At 42.5% G+C, this 21077-nt stretch overlaps 1 protein-coding gene across 1 annotated transcript in view; it reads right to left on the bottom strand.

Moving 5' to 3' along the window:
* LOC126335848 (odorant receptor Or2-like) overlaps positions 1 to 17954 on the bottom strand; it is a 37035-nt gene extending 19081 nt beyond the window's left edge. The window contains exons 1-3 of the mRNA XM_049999318.1: positions 17119 to 17954; positions 16224 to 16323; positions 14064 to 14165 (exon numbers count right to left, since the gene is read on the bottom strand). Coding sequence (XP_049855275.1) covers positions 14064 to 14165; positions 16224 to 16323; positions 17119 to 17954 — 1038 coding nt within the window. The remainder of the gene's footprint in view (positions 1 to 14063; positions 14166 to 16223; positions 16324 to 17118) is intronic.
* Positions 17955 to 21077: the final 3123 nt, after the last annotated feature.

Below are 21077 nucleotides of genomic sequence, written 5' to 3' on the forward strand. Positions count from 1 at the left end.
TTAATAGGTTGCACAACGAAACATTGTCTCGAAATTTGGTAGAAAATCCGAAGAAATTCTAGTCGTATGTAAAGTACACAAGCGGCAAGATGCAGTCAATATCATCGCTGCGCAGTGCCGATGGTACTGTTACCGACGACTGTGCCGCTAAAGCGGAGTTATTGAACGCAGTTTTCCGAAATTCCTTCACCAGGGAAGACGAATTGAATATTCCAGAATTTGTAACACGAACATCTGCTAGCATAAGTTTCTTAGAAGTAGATACCTTAGAGGTTGCGAAGCAACTCAAATCGCTTGATACGGGCAAGTCTTCAGGTGCAGATTGTATACCGATTAGGTTCCTTTCAGATTACGATGATACAATAGTTCCATACTTAGCAATCATACACAACTGTTCGCTCACCGATAGATCTGTACCTACAGATTGGAAAATTGCGCAGGTCGCACCAGTGTTTAAGAAGGGTAGTAGGAGTAATCCATCGAACTACAGACCTACATCATTGACATCAGTTTGCAGTAGGGTTTTGGAGCATATATTGTATTCAAACAATATGAATCACCTCGAAGGGAGCGATCTATTGATACGTAATCAGCATGGTTTCAGAAAACATCGTTCTTGTGCAACACAGCTAGCTCTTCATTCGCACGAAGCATTCGCACGAAGTAATGGCCGCTATCGACTGGGGATCTTAAGTTGATTCCGTATTTCTAGATTTCCAGAAAGCTTTTGACACCGTTCCTCACAAGTGACTTCTAATCAAGCTGCGGGCCTACGGGGTATCGTCTCAGTTGTGCGACTGCATTCGTAATTTCCTGTCAGGAAGGTCGCAGTTCGTAGTAATAGACGGCAAATCATCGAGTAAAACTGAAGTGATATCATATCCCAGGGAAGCGTCCTGGGACCTCTGCTGTTCCTGATCTATATAAATGACCTGAGTGACAATCTGAGCAGTTCTCTTAGGTGGTTCGCAGATGATGCTGTAATTTACCGTCTAGTAAGGTCATCCGAAGACCAGTACCAGTTGCAAAGCGATTTAGAAAAGATTGCTGTATGGCAGGTGGCAAGTTGACGCTAAATTACGAAAAGTGTGAGGTGATCCACATGAGTTTCAAAAGAAATCCGTTGGAATTCTATTACTCGATAAATACTACAATTCTTAAGGCTGTCAATTCAACTAAGTACCTGGGTGTTAAAATTACGAACAACTTCAGTTGGAAAGACCACATAGATAATATTGTGGGGAAGGCGAGCCGAAGGTTACGTTTCACTGGAAGGACACTTAGAAGATGCAACAAGTCCACTTACACTAGACTTGTTCGCCCTCTGTTATAATATTGCTGCGCGGTGTGGGATCCCTACCAGGTGGGATTGATGGAGGACATCGAAAGGGTGCAAAAAAGAGCAGCTCGTTTTGTATTATTACGTAATAGGGGAGAGAGTGTGGCAGATATGATACGCGAGTTGGGATGGAAGTCATTAAAGCAAAGACTTTTTCGTCGCGGCGAGGTCTATTTAAGAAATTTCAGTCACCAACTTTCTCTTCTGAGTGCGAAAATATTTTGTTGATCCCAACCTACATAGGTAGGAATGATCCTCAAAATAAAGTAAGAGAAATCAGAGCTCGAACAGAAAGGTTTAGGTGTTCGTTCTTCCCGGTCGCTTTTCGGGAATGGAATAGTAGAGAGATAGTGACTGTCGTTCGATGAACCCTCTGCCAAGCATTTAAATGTGAATTGCAGAGTAATCATGTAGATGTAGATGTAGAAGTACTGATGAATTTGACCTCAATGAAGAAAAATGTTTGCATGGAAATGACAGACTGTGACAGGTACGATAAAACGTACACTTGAACCATTACGTCCTTTTGAAGGAGATTTTGGTTTCAGAAAGTGTAATTATAGACAGATGTGAAGAATTAAAGTGCCATAGACTTTTACGTGACATAAAGAAGTCTCCTGTTGCACAAACACTGCCCGAATACAAGACGGGATTGGCTATGGAAGCATTACTAATAGTTGAAAGAATAAGATTAGCTCTCACAACTACATCTCTACGCAGTACGAATCGTTAAAATCTCTTTCGAACATTTATTTGTCTGAGTGATATTTCGCATTGTGATATTAAACGAAAAGTACAATACCGTAACAGTACTCCAGCAAATGTAAATAAAGGAGCCCGAACTAGGTAATCAATACATCAGTGCACGAAGTATTATCAGTGACCATCTCAGTTTCTCCTTTGATGTGTAACGAAACACATCTTGTAAACTGTAGCTTAAATACAGTCAGAATGATCTCATTCGCAGTGGAGTGAGTAATCGTTACGAATGCTAATGCTCAAATGAACACGAAGAAAATCATGAGACAATAATAATAAATAAGTGAACGTTGTTAGCCGTTCCAAGATGGTCATGCGTCCCTAGGAGATGATCAACACTGCGTCCCCCAGCCCCTCCCCTTTTTGCCTGCAATTTTTCCTATGCATATTCCAAAAACGATGTTAGTAGGTATAATAAAAATAAAAAATTATAAAAAAATACTTAAATGAAGCCCGTTGATGAAGATATTACACACAACAAATTGAATGTGTCACTGTAGCAAATAACATGAATTGTATTAACTTTCTAATGAAACAGAAATTAAAACAAAATCTATACCTAGTGGCTGCTGACAATTGGTTAATATAATATGCACACATCAAAAAAGTTTTGGATCATTCCGTTTCCCAGAACTCCTGAAGATAGACGTTGACTGTGGATATCGTATCACAGACACAGTCTCTTTGACTGTTCGGAGATGTTACTAAACCCTCCCAAAGACATAAACAACCATGCATGAGCAGAGCCTATTAGACGGAGGGGGTCCGACACCCGATTATTCCAGTTTTTCCACCAGGAAGGAGGTACACAGCTCATGTTGTCTGTAGTTCAACCACGCCTAGACTGTCAATACCGCGGTTCGATCGCGGACGCATTGTTACTTTGTACCAGGGAGGGCTCTCAACAAGGGAAGTGTCCAGGCGTCTCGGAATGAACCAAAGCAATGTTGTTCGGACATGGAGGAGATACAGAGAGACAGGAACTGTCGATGACATGCCTGATTCAGGCCGACCAAGGGCTGCTACTGCAGTGCATGACCGCTACCTACGGATTGTGGCTCGGAGAAACCCTGACAGAAACGCCAACGTGTTGAGTAATGCTTTTCGTGCTGCCACAGGAAGTCGGATTACGACTCAAACTGTGGCATCATATTCTCTTCACCTATGAGTGTCGCATATGTCTTCAACCAGACAATCGTTGGAGACGTGTTTGGAGGCAAGCCGGTCATCCTGAACGCCCTAGACGTACTGTCCATCGAGTGCAGCAAGGGGAAGGTTCGCTGCTGTTTTCGGGTGGCATTATGTGGGGCCGACGTATGCCGCTGGTGGTCATGCAAGGCGCCGTAATGGCTGTACGATACGTAAATGCCATCCTCCGACCGACAGTGCAACCGTGTCAGTACCATATTGGCCAGGCATTTGTCTTCGTGGACGACAATTCGCACCCCCGTTGTGCACATCTTCTGAATGACTTCCTTCAAAATAGCGACATCGCTCGACTAGAGTGGCCAGCATGTTCTCCAGACATGAACCCTATCGAACATACCTGGGATAGATTGATAAGGGCTGTTTATGAACGACGTGACCCACCAACTACTCTGAGGGATCTTCGCCGAATCGCCGTTGAGGAGTGGGACAATCTGGACCAAGAATGTCTTGATGAACTTGTGGATAGTATGGCACATCGAATGCAGGCATGCATCAATGCAAGAGGACGTGCTACTGGGTATTAGAGGTACCGGTGTGTACAGCAATCTGGACCACCACCTCAGAAGGTCTCGCTGTATGGTGGTACAACACGCAATGTGTGGTCTTTATGAGCAAAAAAGAAGGTGGAAATGATGTTTCTGGTGATCTTTATTCCAATTTTCTGTACAGGTTCCGGAACTATCGGAACAGGGTGTGATGTGTGTAATATAATAAAGAAACTGATTTTTTATTTTCATAATTCATAGTGGTGCGTAGACTATTAATTAAAAAGAAAATGGCTACTCTTAAAAGTTGAGAAACGTCCCTGTTTAAGATTTGTGTTTGATTACAATTGTGCTTTTGAAGCAAAGCAGACTCACTGGTCCTGTCATTGATATCACGTTTAGTTACTGTAGTCTGTTTATTCGTTAGCTGTACTCTGTAAATCATTGTGAAGTGCTTATGAGGCGATCACTTATGTGACCAGAGTTTAACTGTGTAGTTGAACAAAGACTAACAACTCCCGTAATAGTATCAAGCAGCTAAATTCGTTTCATTTACACAGCTTATCCCACCATCTGAAGCTGGGAATCAGTGAAAGTACTGGTTGGAGAGGCAAATACATACCATTTTCCCATCCGCCTCATAAATCGCCAAGATTTTGCCACTACACGTCTAATATTCTTGCAGATTTATATTTACATTAGATCATTCCCTGAAGCGCCAAAGAAACTGGCGTACCCAAATACACAGATACGTAAAAAGGAAGAATACAGTGCTGCGGTCGGCAACGCCTTTAGAAGACATATGTCTGGAGCAGTTGTTAAATCGGTTACTGGTGCTACAATGGCAGATTATCAAGAATTAAGTGAGTCTGAATGTGGTGTTATAGTCGGCGCACAAGTGATAGAACTCAGCATCTCCGATATTGCGTTGGAGAGGGGATTTTCCCGTACGACCATCTCACGAGTGTACCGTGAATATCAGGAATCCGGTAAAACATCAAATCTCCGGCATCGCTGCAGCCGTTAAAAGATCAAGCAAGAATGGTACCAACGACGACTGAAGTGTAACCCTTCAGCAAACTGCTGCAGTTTCCAGTGCTGGGCCATCAACAAGTGTCAGCGTGCTAACTATTCAACGTAACATCATCGATATGGGCTTTCGTGTACCCTTGATGAATGCACAACACAAAGCCTTAAGCCTCGTCTGGGCCCGTCAACACCAACACTGGACTTTTGATGATCGGAAACGTGTTGCCTAGTTGGACGAGTCTCGTTTCAAATTGTAACGTGCGGATGGACGTGTACGTGCATGGAGGCAACCTCACGAAACCATGGGCGCTGCACGTCAGCAGGGGACTGTTCAAGCTGGTGGAAGTTCTGTAATGGTGTGGATCGTGTGCAGTTGGAATGATATGGGATCCCTGATACCTCTAGATATGAATCTTACAGGGGACACCTACGTAAGCATCTTGTTTGATCACCTGCATCCATTCATATCCACTGCGTATTCCGACGGACTTGGGCAATTTCAGCAGGACAATGCGACACCCAAACGTCCAGAATTGCTACAGAGTGGCTCCAGGAACACTCTTCTGAGTTTTAACGCTTCCGATGGCCAGAAAACTCCTCAGGCATGGACATTATAGAGCGTATCTGAGATGGCTTGCAACGTACTGTTCAGAGGAGAACTCCACCCCATAGTACTTTATGGACAGCCGTACAGGATTCATGGTGTCAGTTCCCTCCAGCACTCCTTCAGACATTAGTCGAGTCCATGCGACGTCGTGTCGCGGCACTTCTGCGTGCTGTACGCAGGCCCTACACGATTTTAAGCAGGTGTACCAGTTTCTTTGACTCTTCGGAAAATCGGCGGAAAATCGAATTAATCACTTCACTGGCTGTTACTGGGTAGCACCACATACCAAAAGCTTCTGCGACACGGCATGTCTGGAAGTTAATTTTGCATGAGCACTGACAGCATTCTTCAAAATCCGCTATCGGTTGAGGAGGAGCTGACATTTATTGCTCTGGAAGATAACAGTGCGTGGCATCGGTGGCTTATGATATTACAGGCCGCAGATCACCCGTCGTGGGTACACAGTGAGCGGGAGTTGTTCGCTGGCCAGAAAATAATTTCACAACGGCGTACCTGGAGAAAGAGCGTCAGGTGCGAAAGAATGCGAAACGACATCCTTTTAGTGCGAAGGAATGCGCTGAATCACTCTCGACCTAATCTCTTTGGAATCTTCTTATTGGCAGCGCGGGAGCACGTCTCCTGCCGAAAAAAGCAGAGACGCCGTAAAGAGGGAAAACTGAGCCTTCCGGAAATTCTTATGAAGGGGGTATGAGCTTCAGACGATTGGCAGGTCGATTCATGACCCGTGTAGTGGGAGGTAATGTTTTTTGGAACGACCGCTATATTTGTGTAATTTTTGCATTCTACTTGTTTCTAAAGAAGAAACAAGTTATAGCATCTCGTTGTAATTCAGTCCCGATGAGAATGATTCATTTGATATGTTAAGTTGAAGTAAAGCGCAACTCGATACTTCTTTTTATGGAAATCCCTATGCGTAGTTTGTCGACAGGATGGTCAAGTTAATCGTTCATAGGCGTGTGGATTCCCCTGCGGACACAACATTAGGCAGCCACGCATACACACACCATGTGTTATACACACAGGGGGTTTACAACCTCTGCTGCTATCTTTCTCCGGCGTCGCGTCTCGCTCAAGCCTCAGTCGGCAGATATCGGCTGAAATTTGAATCCTTCGGAGAAATAGCATATCGTCGGTGAAGAAACAATACTGTCTCACGGACTATTTGTCGATTTTGCCTTTTTTCAGGCAACTGATCCTTGACTCTCGGCTTAGCTGTTCTTACCGCCAGAACGTCGAATTTTTAACTATTTACAAGGGAAATCAACTAAAACCATGTCGCGTATGTGAAATAGCGAAGACGCAAAGGGAATACCCCGTAACTACAGCAGAATGAAACAGTCCGTGTCTAGACTGCTCTGGATGTGGTAAACAACACCGTGTAAATGCAAAAGCGCGGGAAGCCACAGAACACTGTTACTGCGTAGCACGTACTCCTTGTGAGTAGCTTCACTTCATAAAAATGGACAGTGTTTACAAGACGATCTGTTTACTGATGAAGAAATTGTTTCTGGGCTGAAATCTACAGATGAAAATGGAGTTTACTTCCTCAGGGTGACAGCAGTAAGAAAACTATGTTGTTATTTACCTCTCCTTCACAGCAGTCCGTTAAACGTATGAAAACTGTTAGTGCCACAAGTGCTTGATTGTTATGTAAATCAAAACGCTGCACTTCACTCATTCTGTGCCTTAGTTATAACTGCTAAAAGTTTTTAGAATACCCACTTAATTCTAGGGTTATAGGTTCTCCTGTAAACCCAGAACGAACAACAGGCAAGAGCAGTACTTACAGTGAAATTACATGCACAGAAGACGAATTAATTTCGTTTTTGTGGTTCTCCGTCACTTTGCTTGGATCATCTAACGACGAAAGTAATTTTTCTTGACGTTATTATTAATGACGTTACTGAAATCGTCTTTCTCGTAAACACGTGAATTTGAGTTTCAATTTTGATCTTAGGTTGACTTGCAAATATTTTTTGTCTAGAAATCCTCAAATTGTACACTAGTCATATCTGTCACGAGAGTACATCTCCACACTCACTGCTCCACATTGATGGTGATTGTGTACCAATTAATTCAGATAATTTATTGGAAAATGACGGCAACAATTATGTGGAAAGTGAAGGCCAACAATTTGATGGTGAATTGAGCAGTGACAGGTAAAGGAAATAAAGCAAGCCCCGAAGACTGTTGAAATATACCAACAGAATACTGAGAAAGCGTGAACAAGCATATATTAAATATAAAAACGTCGAAGCAGCAAAATCACTTTTAATAACCCAAGACAGGCACGATAATTAGGTCCGACCTTTTTTTGAAGATACGTGAGAAATCTGTTCATAGGAAGAGTCTTGAATTATGTGCGATATTTAATACATTCTGGTAAACGATGCCATAGGATCAGGAGATGGACGTAATCCGTTTGGTGGGTGTAATACAAATCAAACGTCCAGGGAAGATATCTGGCGAAACTAGGAAAAGAGGCACGTTGATTTATCATCTCAGAACTGAGATGGGAAAACTTGAAAAGTGGAAACTAACGTTTGTCAATAATCATGGGTTTAACGAAAGAAGTATCAGATATGACCGGTTAATTCCAAGCATTTTAGAATAAACAAACCAAGACCTAAGTTCAGGGATTCTTCATGAAATAATCCTTAGGCTGCCTCCCAAACGTGCCATCGCATTACTGCACGAAATTCTCCTCAAAACTCTGTCTTGATGCTAGTCTACATTTCAAACATTATCTGTATGGACTCTAGAATAAAAAATACGAAATGAAGAGGCTTTCACCTTTTGGTCGAGACACATTAGCTTATTTTCCACCAATGCGAGTTGTGTTGTAGTTACAGGCTCGGAAACTTGATCGAAAACATGTGGAAGATGTACACGTAACGAGACGAGCAGACAAAGCTGCACATAGGAAAGGACGAGGTACAAAATGATGTAGATAAGAAATATGCCAGCCGGCTGGCGTGGCCGTGCGGTTCTCGGCGCTTCAGTCTGGAACCGCGTGACCGCTACGGTCGTAGGTTCTGATCCTGCCTCGGGCATGGATGTGTGTGAGGTCCTTAGGATAGTTACGTTTACGTAGTTCTAAGTTCTACGGAAAGGATGACCACAGATGTTAAGTCCCATAGTGCTCAGAGCCATTTGAACCATTTGAACCAAGAAAGATGCCCAGCGGAAGCTGTTCGGGGGACACACTGGAATCACAGGCCGTCAAAGTAGCTTCGTTTTTAAACGCAAGTGCAGTTTATTATAACACAAAGTTGATAGTTCATAACTTAACACTGTGTAATTTAGAGAATCGTGTTAGTGGTGGGAGGAAACGGGAGGATGCATCAAGTTTGCCTTACACCAGAAAAGAAACGCGATATTATTAAAACCTCTTTTAAGTTAAGCAGTTGATCGGGAATATTGATTACGCAGAATGCTTTGGAGGATGGAGTGTGACTTTGTTCGCAGTTCTATCGAGAACAAGCTTAAACTACGTGAAGTTACTCTTGCTAGCCAGTGTGCCCTGATACATAAAAACGCGAGAAAAAAGCTACGACCTTACGAGGTCCATTACCTAGATTACTCCTTTTTCACTATGGAGAGAAAAGTTTGTGGCTGTATGACTCAATTAGACTTCGAGGAGCTGTAAGAAATGAGACCGCAGTTATGGATACTTGTGGGTGATACAGTACCGCCGAGCAGTTTTTATTTATTACAAGTGCACATTTATCGAAGTGTGACAAGAAATACTACGACGCTCGAGCAAAATTTATGCTAAATTTTGCTTCCTAGAGACTAAACGAAGAAAGACTGAAAATCAAAAATGCCAAATGAAATCATTTACAAAATCTTAAAGTCGTTCTTCCTAAGAATTTGCGTTGCAATTGTGACAACATCCCATAAGAATGAGTCTTGCGTAAACCCTGTGTTCATGACTGAAGTTAACTATATCATAACTAGACTTGATGTAGAAAAAATGTTGGACTAAAGATCTACGCAACGGAATTATTAATGTTATGGAACATCTCGGTTCTAACAGTTAATCTTAAGATCGGGAATACGCTTTTTACCATTGAAATATATGAAGTATAACCAAGGAGAGACTCTGAACTCGAATCAAAGATATGATTTAAGTGAACTCTTTAGTTTATTACAAACAGGCATGAGAATGAACAACCATAAGTCATGAAACCACGAAAATTCCGAACACGGGATATTTTAATTATGAGAAGTAGATGATTGAAGTTTCTCTTGGAAAAGTTACTTGGTGAAGGTAGGAATTAGCTCTTTACAGTGATTCTTTTTCTGATGAGAGAAACCAAGAAGCTTATGCAACTGAAAACCCGCTGACAAAGTGCGAAAGTGAATCCGAACACTATTCTGAACTTCTAGTATAAGATAGTCCCAACATGTCGAAGCTGCAAGCTGTGCTCACCATTATCGTTAGGTCGATGTGGGCAGATCGATGACGCCATATCTGGTTGCCATCAAGTACGCCGTAAGGGCTCAAACATTGGACCCCACTCTGCTAATGGAGTCACCTGTTCCAGACGACAGTGAATGCTGTGGAATAATGATGCATTCGGCGCCAAGACAAAGAGACGTAGTCCCAATTATCTATCAGAAAAAGAACTGACTGCTCACTTATTCCTGCCAAGAATCTAGGAAAACTGTTCTCTTAAAGTCACCCGACCCGTCATAGGTATAATTGTTTCCTTACAACAAAATCTTCAGCAAGAAGAGGCGAACTGTTAAAAATCAATAACGTCGATTTATTCCTCATTTTCGCTAAAAACTTGCTACGTTCTCCTGACGTCACATCAATTTCAGCAATCGGTGCTCTCTCAAGCTGGAAGCGCCTAAAAATACTGTGCTCGAGGCTTTCTGTTGACTCTGCAGAATTTTACGAGCTTGCAACATATGACAGATGTTTTACAGCGTTTTTTTAGACAGCTGAAGTATGTTTATCAGCTGACTGTACCTTTCTGAGCACGTCCCAGGCGCCGTCATCCGGAAGGAATGCTTTCAGCTTGGCCATCCAAAGTGGGTACGTGCAGTAAACCGCACTATAAGCTGGACGCCAGTATGGCGCTAGTCGAGGTGACTTTCCCCCTGGCAACACGAGAGTAGCTTCCACTAGTCGAACCCCCAGCAAGCAGTTCTTCAAAGGGCGCACTTCCTCGGCCCTCATGGGACAAGTTACGGCATCCACTCTTGCGACTCGGTTGCCCAATACCCTCAGTAAGTCTTACTGATAAATGTAAATTTCTAGTATCAGACGCTGACTAACTAATGGGCGGTCGAATTATTTATCTGATATTATTGAAAAGAGGTGAGCTTAATGGCTACCTCTTCCCGACATCATCTGTGAGGTTTTGCTCAGAGCTGCATACCAAGTCCCACTGTAATGGTGGAAAAACACGGAGCCCTGCGTCGTCCTCATCGAGGTCGGTGATGCTTCAAACACAAAACAAGCGGAATGAGATTTTCACTCTGCAGCGGAGTATGCGCTTATATGAAACTTCCTGGAAGATTAAAATTGTGTGGCGAACCGAGACTCGAACTCGGGACGAGATAATGGCAGAAGTAAAGCTGTGAGGACGGGGCGTGAGTCGTGCTTGGGTATCTCAGATGGTAGAGTACTTTCCCACGAAAGGCAAAGGTCCCGAGTTCAAGTCTCGGTCTGGCAAACAGTTTTAATCTGACAGGAAATTTCACGAAACAAGCAAAAAGAAAGCCAGTCTCGTAAGTTCATGTGAGGTGTGAGGTGAGTTAAAGATGTCTCACTGGCACCAAATTTCATCGCAATTCTGGCCCACGCCACCTTGAACGTGTCACTTGACGGGAAGGCCGCCATCCTCTGCCAATTACCCACATCTCAATGGCCGCCACCTACGTGCAGCCCTGGCATTATTATAAGATGTAGAACGGCCAGTGTATGGTCCATAGAAAGCAGTGAAATGACTTCACCTTTAACGCAACGGATGTGAAGAGAGGAAACATATTTACTTACGGAATCGTAACAGCAAATTCATCCTGCATTCACACACATACACAAACACACACACACACACACACACACACATATATATATATATATATATATATATATATATATATATATATATATATATGCGAAAATAGATTTCCCAAGCTGCTTACTACGAATCAGAGTTTAACATTAAATAAAATTCTCTATATATTTCTCTATATATAAGGACAAAGCAGTACCAAACTTTGGAGCTGAGCCTCCCTTCCAGCACCAGCCCAATTTGTGCAACAATGAGAAAAGCAAGCGGTCGAGAGTAGTTCAAGGAACTGTAGTGGCTTTTTCCTCAGATAATCACAGAAAAAGATTGTAGACCTAAAGTCGAGAGCCAGTAGATGATTACAACAATGATTTTACTGGATGCGACTACAATTTCTCTTACTGCTGCTGCTGTTTCAATGCTAAAGAAATCTTCCGAGACGTTCTGCATTGCTTGTATCAATGGCGTGGCTGTATTGAAGATAGTAATGATAGCTTTAAAACAGTTACGATCAAAATGTAAGTATGGTGCTTCGAAACACCCACGGAGATGTAGGGTTTAATGCCCAAAGTTTCGGTATGAATTACTGTGGTTATAGTGTCATGTTGAAACAGTACGGTCACTCACAATTCCCAGAGCACACAACTCTCAACAGCCCACTAGCGTAACCACTGGAATCTCTTCTGGGGAAGCGGATCTGCTGATGTGAATACACGGGATGCAGGCTTTTGAGTAATTCGTAGTCGCGCAAACCACACACGCGTGTAAACTACCCGCGCGCATAACGCTTCTGCGAAATGAACACAATGTTCATTTTACTTGACAAACCGCGTAAACACAAACTAAAAATAAGAACAAGAAACATCATTACTGTCCATTATTTAAAGTTTGAACTAAAATATAAGTAAATATTTGAAATGCTTAATAAGTTCTAGTTGTCGCCGCAAGTCATGGAATTCCTATGTTCCTCTACCGACAGAATATTCCATGAATATTAAAAATTGATTAATCTTTGGGTTGGAGGGCTTGATAAAACTTGAGTTAGTGTCAACTGTTGGAGTAGTTCTTCACTCCTACTGTATTCTCAAAGTATACCGAAACAATTGTGTAAATTTCATCAGCATTTGTAGAATAAATAAATACCCCAGAGGAAGTACCTCGTACTTGCTTATGCGGTCTGGTGTAATAGAAGTTTGATGCCCGCCGATTCAAGAAGTATTTTACTGCCGAGCTATTGAAGGTCTACTCCTGTATAAGGAATGAGACAGAACTACTACAGTGACAGAATATTTATGCATTCCTAATTAGCTCAGATATCCGGCAGGAGTGGCCGGGCGGTTCTAGGCGCTACAGTCTGGAACTGAGTGACCGTTACGGTCTCAGGTTCGAATCCTGCCTCGGGCATGGATGTGTGTGATGTCCTTAGGTTAGTTAGGTTTAATTAATTCTAAGTTCTAGGCGACTGATGACCTCAGCGGTTAAGTCGCATAGTGCTCAGAGCCAGAGCCAATTAGCTCAGATAGCAATTCAATTAACTTAATATTGTTTTCTCTAGAATCGTCTGACTCAAGTAAGTCTTGATTTTCTCAGTGCGTTTACATTTCAGTTCTTCCCTATTCCCCTGCGTTATTACTCCCTTCTAACCGTCTTGCGGTCAGCAGCTCGTTAAACAAAAACAAAAGTAATGCATAGGTTCGGTTAAATAAATCCTGAATGAGATTACTGTACCTAATTTTATCTAAAGATATTTGTATATATATCAAAACTGAATTAGTGGATAAATTTACTCGAGTACTTCTGTCAAGGTGAAACCTTCACAAACATTTTAGGTAAAATTAGATACTTTTATTTATTTATTTACTTTTTGCTTGGAGGGAAACTAATGTATCTGCCCGAATTCCGATGGTTACTCCCTGCTTCAAATTAAGTACACCTTCAGTCGCGGCATCCAACCATAAAATGATGGGATACGAGGAGGGAAGGAGTAATAAAGACTTATAAAGAAAAAAAAAAAAAAGAAACTGAGTTCATATCACTTAGATGACAGCGCATTGTAACAGTCAAGTCACAGAGTTACAAGCAAAGGCCGCGCCATTCAAATCATTATAGAGTACAGTCTCGCGGTGATACCAGTTGATTAAATCTGTGCAGGAACCTCGATAACGTATGGACACTCACGTCCATTTGCCTGAAACGCACAAACATTGTTATTGACATTGAGGTAGGAGTCAACGAATGGCCAAATAATTAAAAATGTTGCACATACTCTTCTATGTGTGTAGTTGTAGCTAATTAAAAAGAGCAAAACTTATGTAACGTTGGAGAAGAAGTAGTTGCGACATTTTATTATGGTTAACGTTAGCGGGGAGTTCCGTTCATTATGATAGTTAGAGATCGAATAAAATAACTTCCTGGCTGACAAATGGCAGTGGAGGAGTGGAGTGTTGCCAGGGTGGAGTCTGTCCCATTGAAATAAAACAAACAACACAACAAAGACTGGAGCCCGAGATGGAACTACAACTGGCTGGCGGCTGACCATTACATCTGATTCTCTGAGACGTCATTCACAAACTTACACAGCCTACCTGCTCCATGATGTTGTGTGCGCCCCAACAGTAGAGGAACACCTGAGCTCCGGGTGTCGGCAGGTAAGACGCGCACTTGAACACAGCGCTTATGTCTGGATTCTGCAAAAGAAAGTTGCTGATATCAGTTATCGGATTCCAGAGCTTCCACTGTTAGAGTAGGGAAGCAACAAGAATTTTAGTATTTTCTACTGTTACATGCAAGTGAACAAAATTTTAATCTTTAACTTGATAACCAAACCTGTATAATCAACTTAAAACTGTTCCCAATTCATGTGCCCTTTAAGGTTTAATACGTTGACAGGTTGCCAGTGAATATCAATGTTTTCAAAACATATCGTACTTAATAAATTGCACTAAAGCCGATTTGTACATTTACCACTGAATGTACAGGTCTTCGTGTGATGTAGATGGGAAATAAACACGTTTTCTTGATATCTCAGGGAATAGTTATACGGCCGATCTTTTCGAGAAGAGACCACACGTCATTTCTGGACGCGTCCGTCTGCACTAGTGGTAACTGCACCGTCTTTGCCATGATGTGCAAGTAACTTATTATCTATATGATCATACATGGGTCCCACTCATATCTCCATGATACCTGCGTTCACTGAATGCTAAGAGCTGTTAGCAATAGTATTCAAGTGATGTAGTGTTATTAGATGATTCTGTATGGTGCAGCTTTTCGCATGTTGCTGTCCAGCAGTGAACTGTTGAATGATCTGCTTCAACCTAGGTGTTAAACGAACACATTCATCCTCACATTGGCCACTACAGCTGCTCCTAATGACGGATCCAGTCCTCACCCACCGAGGGAGATGGTCTAGTTGTGACGCACTTGTCCGTCATTTTATTGACATATGAGGTGACAGGTAGTATGTGGTAAATTCAGACCAAATGAAACACTCACGTCAAAGTAAAAGGGGCTAAAACAGTCAATACGCAACGCACCCCCAGATGGTGCCACACACGTACGTACTCTTCCATGAAAAAGATCAAAAGGTGCCAAAATGGATCCTGTGATAGACTGTCCAAGTATCTCGTTTCTTTTGGTGCAATTTGGCACTGATTCTTACAGGCGAGTAAGTTCACGTTCATTCGTGATCAATTGGCGAGATATCTGGTGATCTTGATGACCAGGGTAGTTGTTTTACACCACGAAGAGCACATTGCTTCGCACCAGCAATGACGTTCTGAAAAATCACATCACCTTTCGTGTCGAGGAAATGGCAGTAGCCGTTGTGCAATGTAGCGGGCACCGGTTACTTTACCATACGTAAACACCATATGTAACCGTGAGTTGTAACTGATGGCTCAACACACAATGAAACCTTCGGTGGGACCTGTACGTCGCGGGCGAATGGCCCTGGAATAGGCAGCACCCCAAGCCAATGCCGTACATCTGTATATCCATAACACTCTGACAGACAGAACCTACTCCCAACACTGAAGGTAACAGAGTGCCATTCCAAACTTCTTTCACGACACTAGAGTACCCATACTTGGTAGCCTGGGCAGAGGCAGATGTGATATTAATCCTGCTGCAAGCAGACGCTACCTTATGATACCTCATGACACACAAGTTGCACCATATGCCCTACATGACGCTCGGTCGGACACCACTGCTGCCACAGTGCGGTGCTCTTGATGTGTGTCTGTACTAAGCATAGGTCCACAACCTGAACTACAGGTTTGGTAATGTTCCACAGACCGCACCTGAAAGCAATGACGTGCCATTGACACACTGTGTTCAGCAAATGTAGCAATCCGTCGATACGTGTGTCCAACTTACTGCAAGCCCACACTGCGACACAGTTTACTGGCTGAAGCTATTCAACAGGAGCACATACCAGTTGGGGGAATTAATGTTGCAAACACTGTTCACCTCTAACGTCGGTGCAGCTACTGCCTGCATAGTCAAAACAGAGTGCGCACCGACAGGCCTCTAGGGTGACATCTGATCGCCGGTGAGTGTAACAAATAAATCGGTAACACTACAACCCTTCCGTAAACACATATTGTGTAATGGTGTCACTGAACACTGTCTTTGAGGGTGCTGCATGTTTTCTGACAATGGGTTTTGCATAGATGATACAGAATCTAGAATGAACTACTTGAAGTTCTAAAATGCATGGGATTGGTCTGTTAATGAGAACTTACGTATGTCTCTTGGAACAGTGTCACGCAAGCAGCCAACACACTGAATACGAACTGTGTAAGAGCAATGGGATTCATGACACTCTCCAGGTACTTTACAAACCTGCGAACAGAAAAATCCATGACAATAATTCTGTAGTGATGCTTGACATTGTGAGAGAGGAGAAAGCGGTCTTCACGTAATGTATTAAATACAAAGAATTAATGTAAAAAGCTTTTTATGCCCAACCAGCAAGTTTCAGTATACAATTAGGACACGGTGACTAGTTTCCGTTGTTTTCTAAAATCTTCAAATAGTTCAGATCGTAAAAAAGCGGTGTACGTACATTGAAAAACATCGTCATTAGCTGCAGGCGTGCAATGAAATGTATTCGGATGATGGGCCAACAAAACAATCAGAGTATGTAGTTAAAAACTTACAACCTGCCCCGCTCATGACGAATTTTTTAAGTACGTACTGTCATAGTAATGTGACCCCCAGTACAAGTACATTTCCCACGCCCGGGTTCCCGGGTTCGATTCCCGGCGGGGTCAGGGATTTTCTCTGCCTCGTGTTATGTGCTGTCCTTAGGCTCGTTAGGTTTCATTAGTTCTACGTTCTAGGGGACTGATGACCATAGATGTTAAGTCCCATAGTACTCAGAGCCATATTTGAACAAAAACATTTCACTGCACGACTAACTTTAAATACGATATTTTTAAGTACCTTTTTACAATTCGAAAGACATAAAGATGGTTGTATAAAACAACCAAAACTAGTAATCGTGCTTTAAGTGTATACTGAAAATGGTGGTCGCGGTATAAGTTTTTTACGTTAAAAATGTTTTATTTAATAAATAGAACAGTGGATAATGTATTATTATACTGAGTCAACAGCATATTCTCGTTATCAGCCTACCCTAAGATTTTCTGGTGGGTCTCGATGCAGAGACACAGTTCTTTGTACATTGCTTCGTGCGCTTCATTGTCATCGTAGCCGTGGCGAACCTCAGACACGTCAGCAATCGCGGATGCGTCACGTAATCTAATATCACTAATGCGATAAACTAGCAGCTTCAGCTGAAGCGTGACGTGGACCATGATGACCGCGAAGAAACAGTCCAAGCCAGTGCTGATGAAGATGAAGAAGAAGGAAGAAATGTCCTGCAGAAGAAACGAAGTTTCGTAAACAGGAAAACTCGTCCGATTAATCCAGTAATGAAGCTGTATGAAGGGCAGTTTCTGACTGTGAGGCTCCACGATGAGCGGCATGGGGAACCAAATGACACACAGCAGTGCGATATAGGCGTAGACGGCGAGCGGGAGGCGATAAGCGACTTTCAGCGAGTCGCGGGAGATGGCCGCCAAGCCGTCGTCAACCTCGCAGTGTGTCTGCTGCAAGGCGGCGAGGTTGTCGGTGAGGCGGACCAGGGCGCAGTAGCGGCGGCGGTTCCTCAGGAAGTGCGTCATCTTCAGGATGCCGCTGAAGACGGTGAAGGTGTTGGAGAAGGCCATGGTGAGCTCCTGCAGGTCGCCCCAGCTGGAGTAGACGCCGAGAACGATCTGCGAGAAGTTGCCGACGCCCAGCGCGAACACAGTGGCGCTGAAGGCGTGGAAACGCCAGGAACCTGGCAGCGGCCACATGCCGTGGAAGTTGAGCTGTCGCAGGCTGTGTTTCAGTACCGAGCCGGACGCGTAGTCGCGCGTCAGCGGCGCGTCGCTGTAGCCCCCGTATCCACTAACACCGGCGTTCATTTTGTGCGTCGCGCGGCTTCAGCTGAGGTCTCTCTTACTGACAAGTGAAACACGTCACCAGCAGAGTGACGTCACGCGGCAGCCGCAGTGAATCTCAGCACTCACGTGCGGTGTGACCGTCCAGGGATCTAACGCTGTCCCCCTTTGTATCTCGACCTGTGTATACAGTATTGAGCGGAGTCCTCATGAGCAACGTGTCCTTTCAATTTCACCTCCGAACTGCAGGGAGACCAAACAGAATGACGGAGTAGTTCGGAATGTAATTACACACAAACTGATGCCGGGCCATTCTCGTGGCCGTCTTATGAAAATCCAGCTGGGTTAGTAATACGCTTTTAAATGATATATCGACCAAAAGGACAGACACTGTATTAAAAATGTGAGACGTTGTCACTATTGACCCTCGTGCACGGAAAGCAAATGAATATTTCCGCACAACATTGCTTTCGAGATACGGTTGTGCTCTCAAAGAAAAACACGTGTGGTGTGTTCTACCATTCATTTTCGTCTCTGGTGAGCATTTTCAAAAGAGCAGGAATGGATAAATTTCATTTCATTACTTATCAGTTACGCTGGCTTTTACTTATTGCAATTAGAAGTATGTGGGTTATAAATCTGTGACATGCAAGTTATTACGAAATATTTCATAAACTATGACGCCTTCAGTATACAACCGCTTTTCCGAGGATCACAATATGATATACGATATTGCAGTGCCCGTGATATTCTGATTACGATGCAAAGGTCCTTTGGACGTGTATCCATGTACAAAGGGAGAGGTACTGTGGCGACTACTGCCATTATGAAATACATTAAATGCATTCCCTATTACATGTTTTATAGGCTGTGGAATCATAAGTAGATTTTAGTTTTTAAAAAATTACGATTCCTCAAACAAAAGTAGATACATTTATAAGTTTGCATTTCAGCTTCCGATTATTTCAAATAGAAAGTACAGTGTTAATGGGCTTCAAATAGCATGTGACAGATCGAAGAGCTTTTTGTTCTTGGAAGTACACGCTATGTGATTTAAGTTCCATATGTTTAATGTTTGCCGTGTAATGTAACACATTGGTTTCTATTATTGTAATACGTACTCGAATCAGTCACATATTTATGAAGCTACTTCATAACAGCATGAGACCTAAGTATTTTGGATGTATTGCACTACACAATTTGCACTTCTTGTCATGAGACATGGAGTATGCAATGTTTCTGTCTGTGTTTAAGATGACGAGCACACTGCTAGGCTTTAAATGACTTTCGGGGAAGTTGCATTACATTGTAATAAGTACTCCTCTTCTTTAAAACATGTGCTGTGTGAAATTCTGCTTCTTCAGAATATTGTCCTGAGCTTCCAAAGCTACATAATTTTCATGAAGAAAACTGTTGCTGTGTTCTGAAAGTGGCTGGCTACTGCTGTAGATTTTGAAAAGAGTGAGGGCCAATAAATATTCTTGTGGTAGTCCATTTTTTCAGATATCACCATCGATTGCATTGTTTTCATAGAATCTTCTCTTTCTGAGTAATTCTCAATGAAACAGAAGAAGAAAGATTCTTTTTATTATCATCCGATGACTGACAGTATCACAGCCGTTGTCAGATCGATGAGGGCTGCGCTGGTTGCGTTGCGAGATTCGAATGCTTGCTCTATACGACAGGCTACAGTGAGAGTCCTAGAAGTGCAGGTTTTTCATGATATGAAATCTACCTTTTGGTCAATTAACATCAACTTCATAGCATGCTGTAAGCGATTCAGGATCATTATATCCAAGATTTAATGTAAATTACACATATATAAACTACTCTATAACTTTTGGTATCTGTTGCAATTTCACCAGAAGTGAAATTATCAGACAGTAATTAGCATAGCCGAGAGAAAGGCTGAATGAACTAAGAACTGGTTATTTGGGATGCTCTTTTCGTGTTATTGTTCTGTACATATAAATAGGTTAAGTATAAATTAGCTTGGTTTATTGCTTATTACGTGGATCGTGAGCCTGGCTCTGTTGTTCCAAATAACAGTATCTGAAACAAGAAAAAATTTGCACCAGCGTGGTATCCAGAAAAAACTAAAAACTAGCCTGAGACAAAACTTAGGTACGTCAAACACAATTGCTTTTTGTGGTGGACAGGAAGAAGGCAGAAAGGGAAAAAAACAGGGTTTTGTTAGCACGTAATAAATGTAGGAGACCGTCGGAAATCAAAGCAATGTTGCAGTCACCAAATATACCCGGCGTCCAACATTAAAGTGAAAGGAATCCACTACCACCGAAAGTAATTCCCGTTATTCGGGTGGCTTGCTTGTTCCAGAAGCTATCCAGACTTTTCACAGGTCCAAATAGTTTTAAGCAAACTACGACAAAACTATTATGGGATAGTAACAGTTTATCGTGACATATTTAAAGAAATTATAGATTCCACTTTCTCATTTTGAAGAAATTAACTCTCTTTGAACACTAATCTAGTGCTGAACCCAGTGAAGGTTGACTGAAAACCGACAGTATTTCCTGTTCGACTCTATTGGTTCATGATCGACTTTTAAAGATTGCTACGCTGCAGACGTATACGTTGAGGTTCTTCTTCCTTATTTCTATATCAGTACCAAATACCAATGGAGTTGGTTTTCTTGAAGACAGATTACTTCTCTTTGTCATTCCACTTCCTTGGTTTGAAGATGCTACGTTACATTGCCTCCAAGATAAAAGAATTCACTCACTTCCTCCACTATCATCTCGTTCCCAATTCTGGCGTGAAGAAGGTCATTGCCTTTGTTTCCACTCTCCTTAATCACCTTCATCTTTTCACTGTTTACCCTCGAGTCCTTCTGCATCAATAGTGCGATGATGTTCATGCATCGACATGGAAGTTTTTTTCGACAGCCACTACATATAAATACTATTCACTTCAGTTTTAGTTAACTTCAAATTCAGAGTGACTGACTATGCATGCCAATGCTCCGCTAAGCCCCTGTAATTTGCGATCAGAAAATTCATGTTTCCTGATGTGGGAGGGATTTGAATAACAAGAGACTAATGGGATGATGGCACGAATATACAACTTCTCTACCCAACTGTTAACCTCGCCCATCAGTCGTATACCTTGCCAAGGAGACGAGTCTTT

The sequence above is a fragment of the Schistocerca gregaria genome, chromosome 2 (genome assembly GCF_023897955.1).
Source record: "Schistocerca gregaria isolate iqSchGreg1 chromosome 2, iqSchGreg1.2, whole genome shotgun sequence".
NCBI classification, from domain to species: Eukaryota; Metazoa; Arthropoda; class Insecta; order Orthoptera; family Acrididae; genus Schistocerca; species Schistocerca gregaria.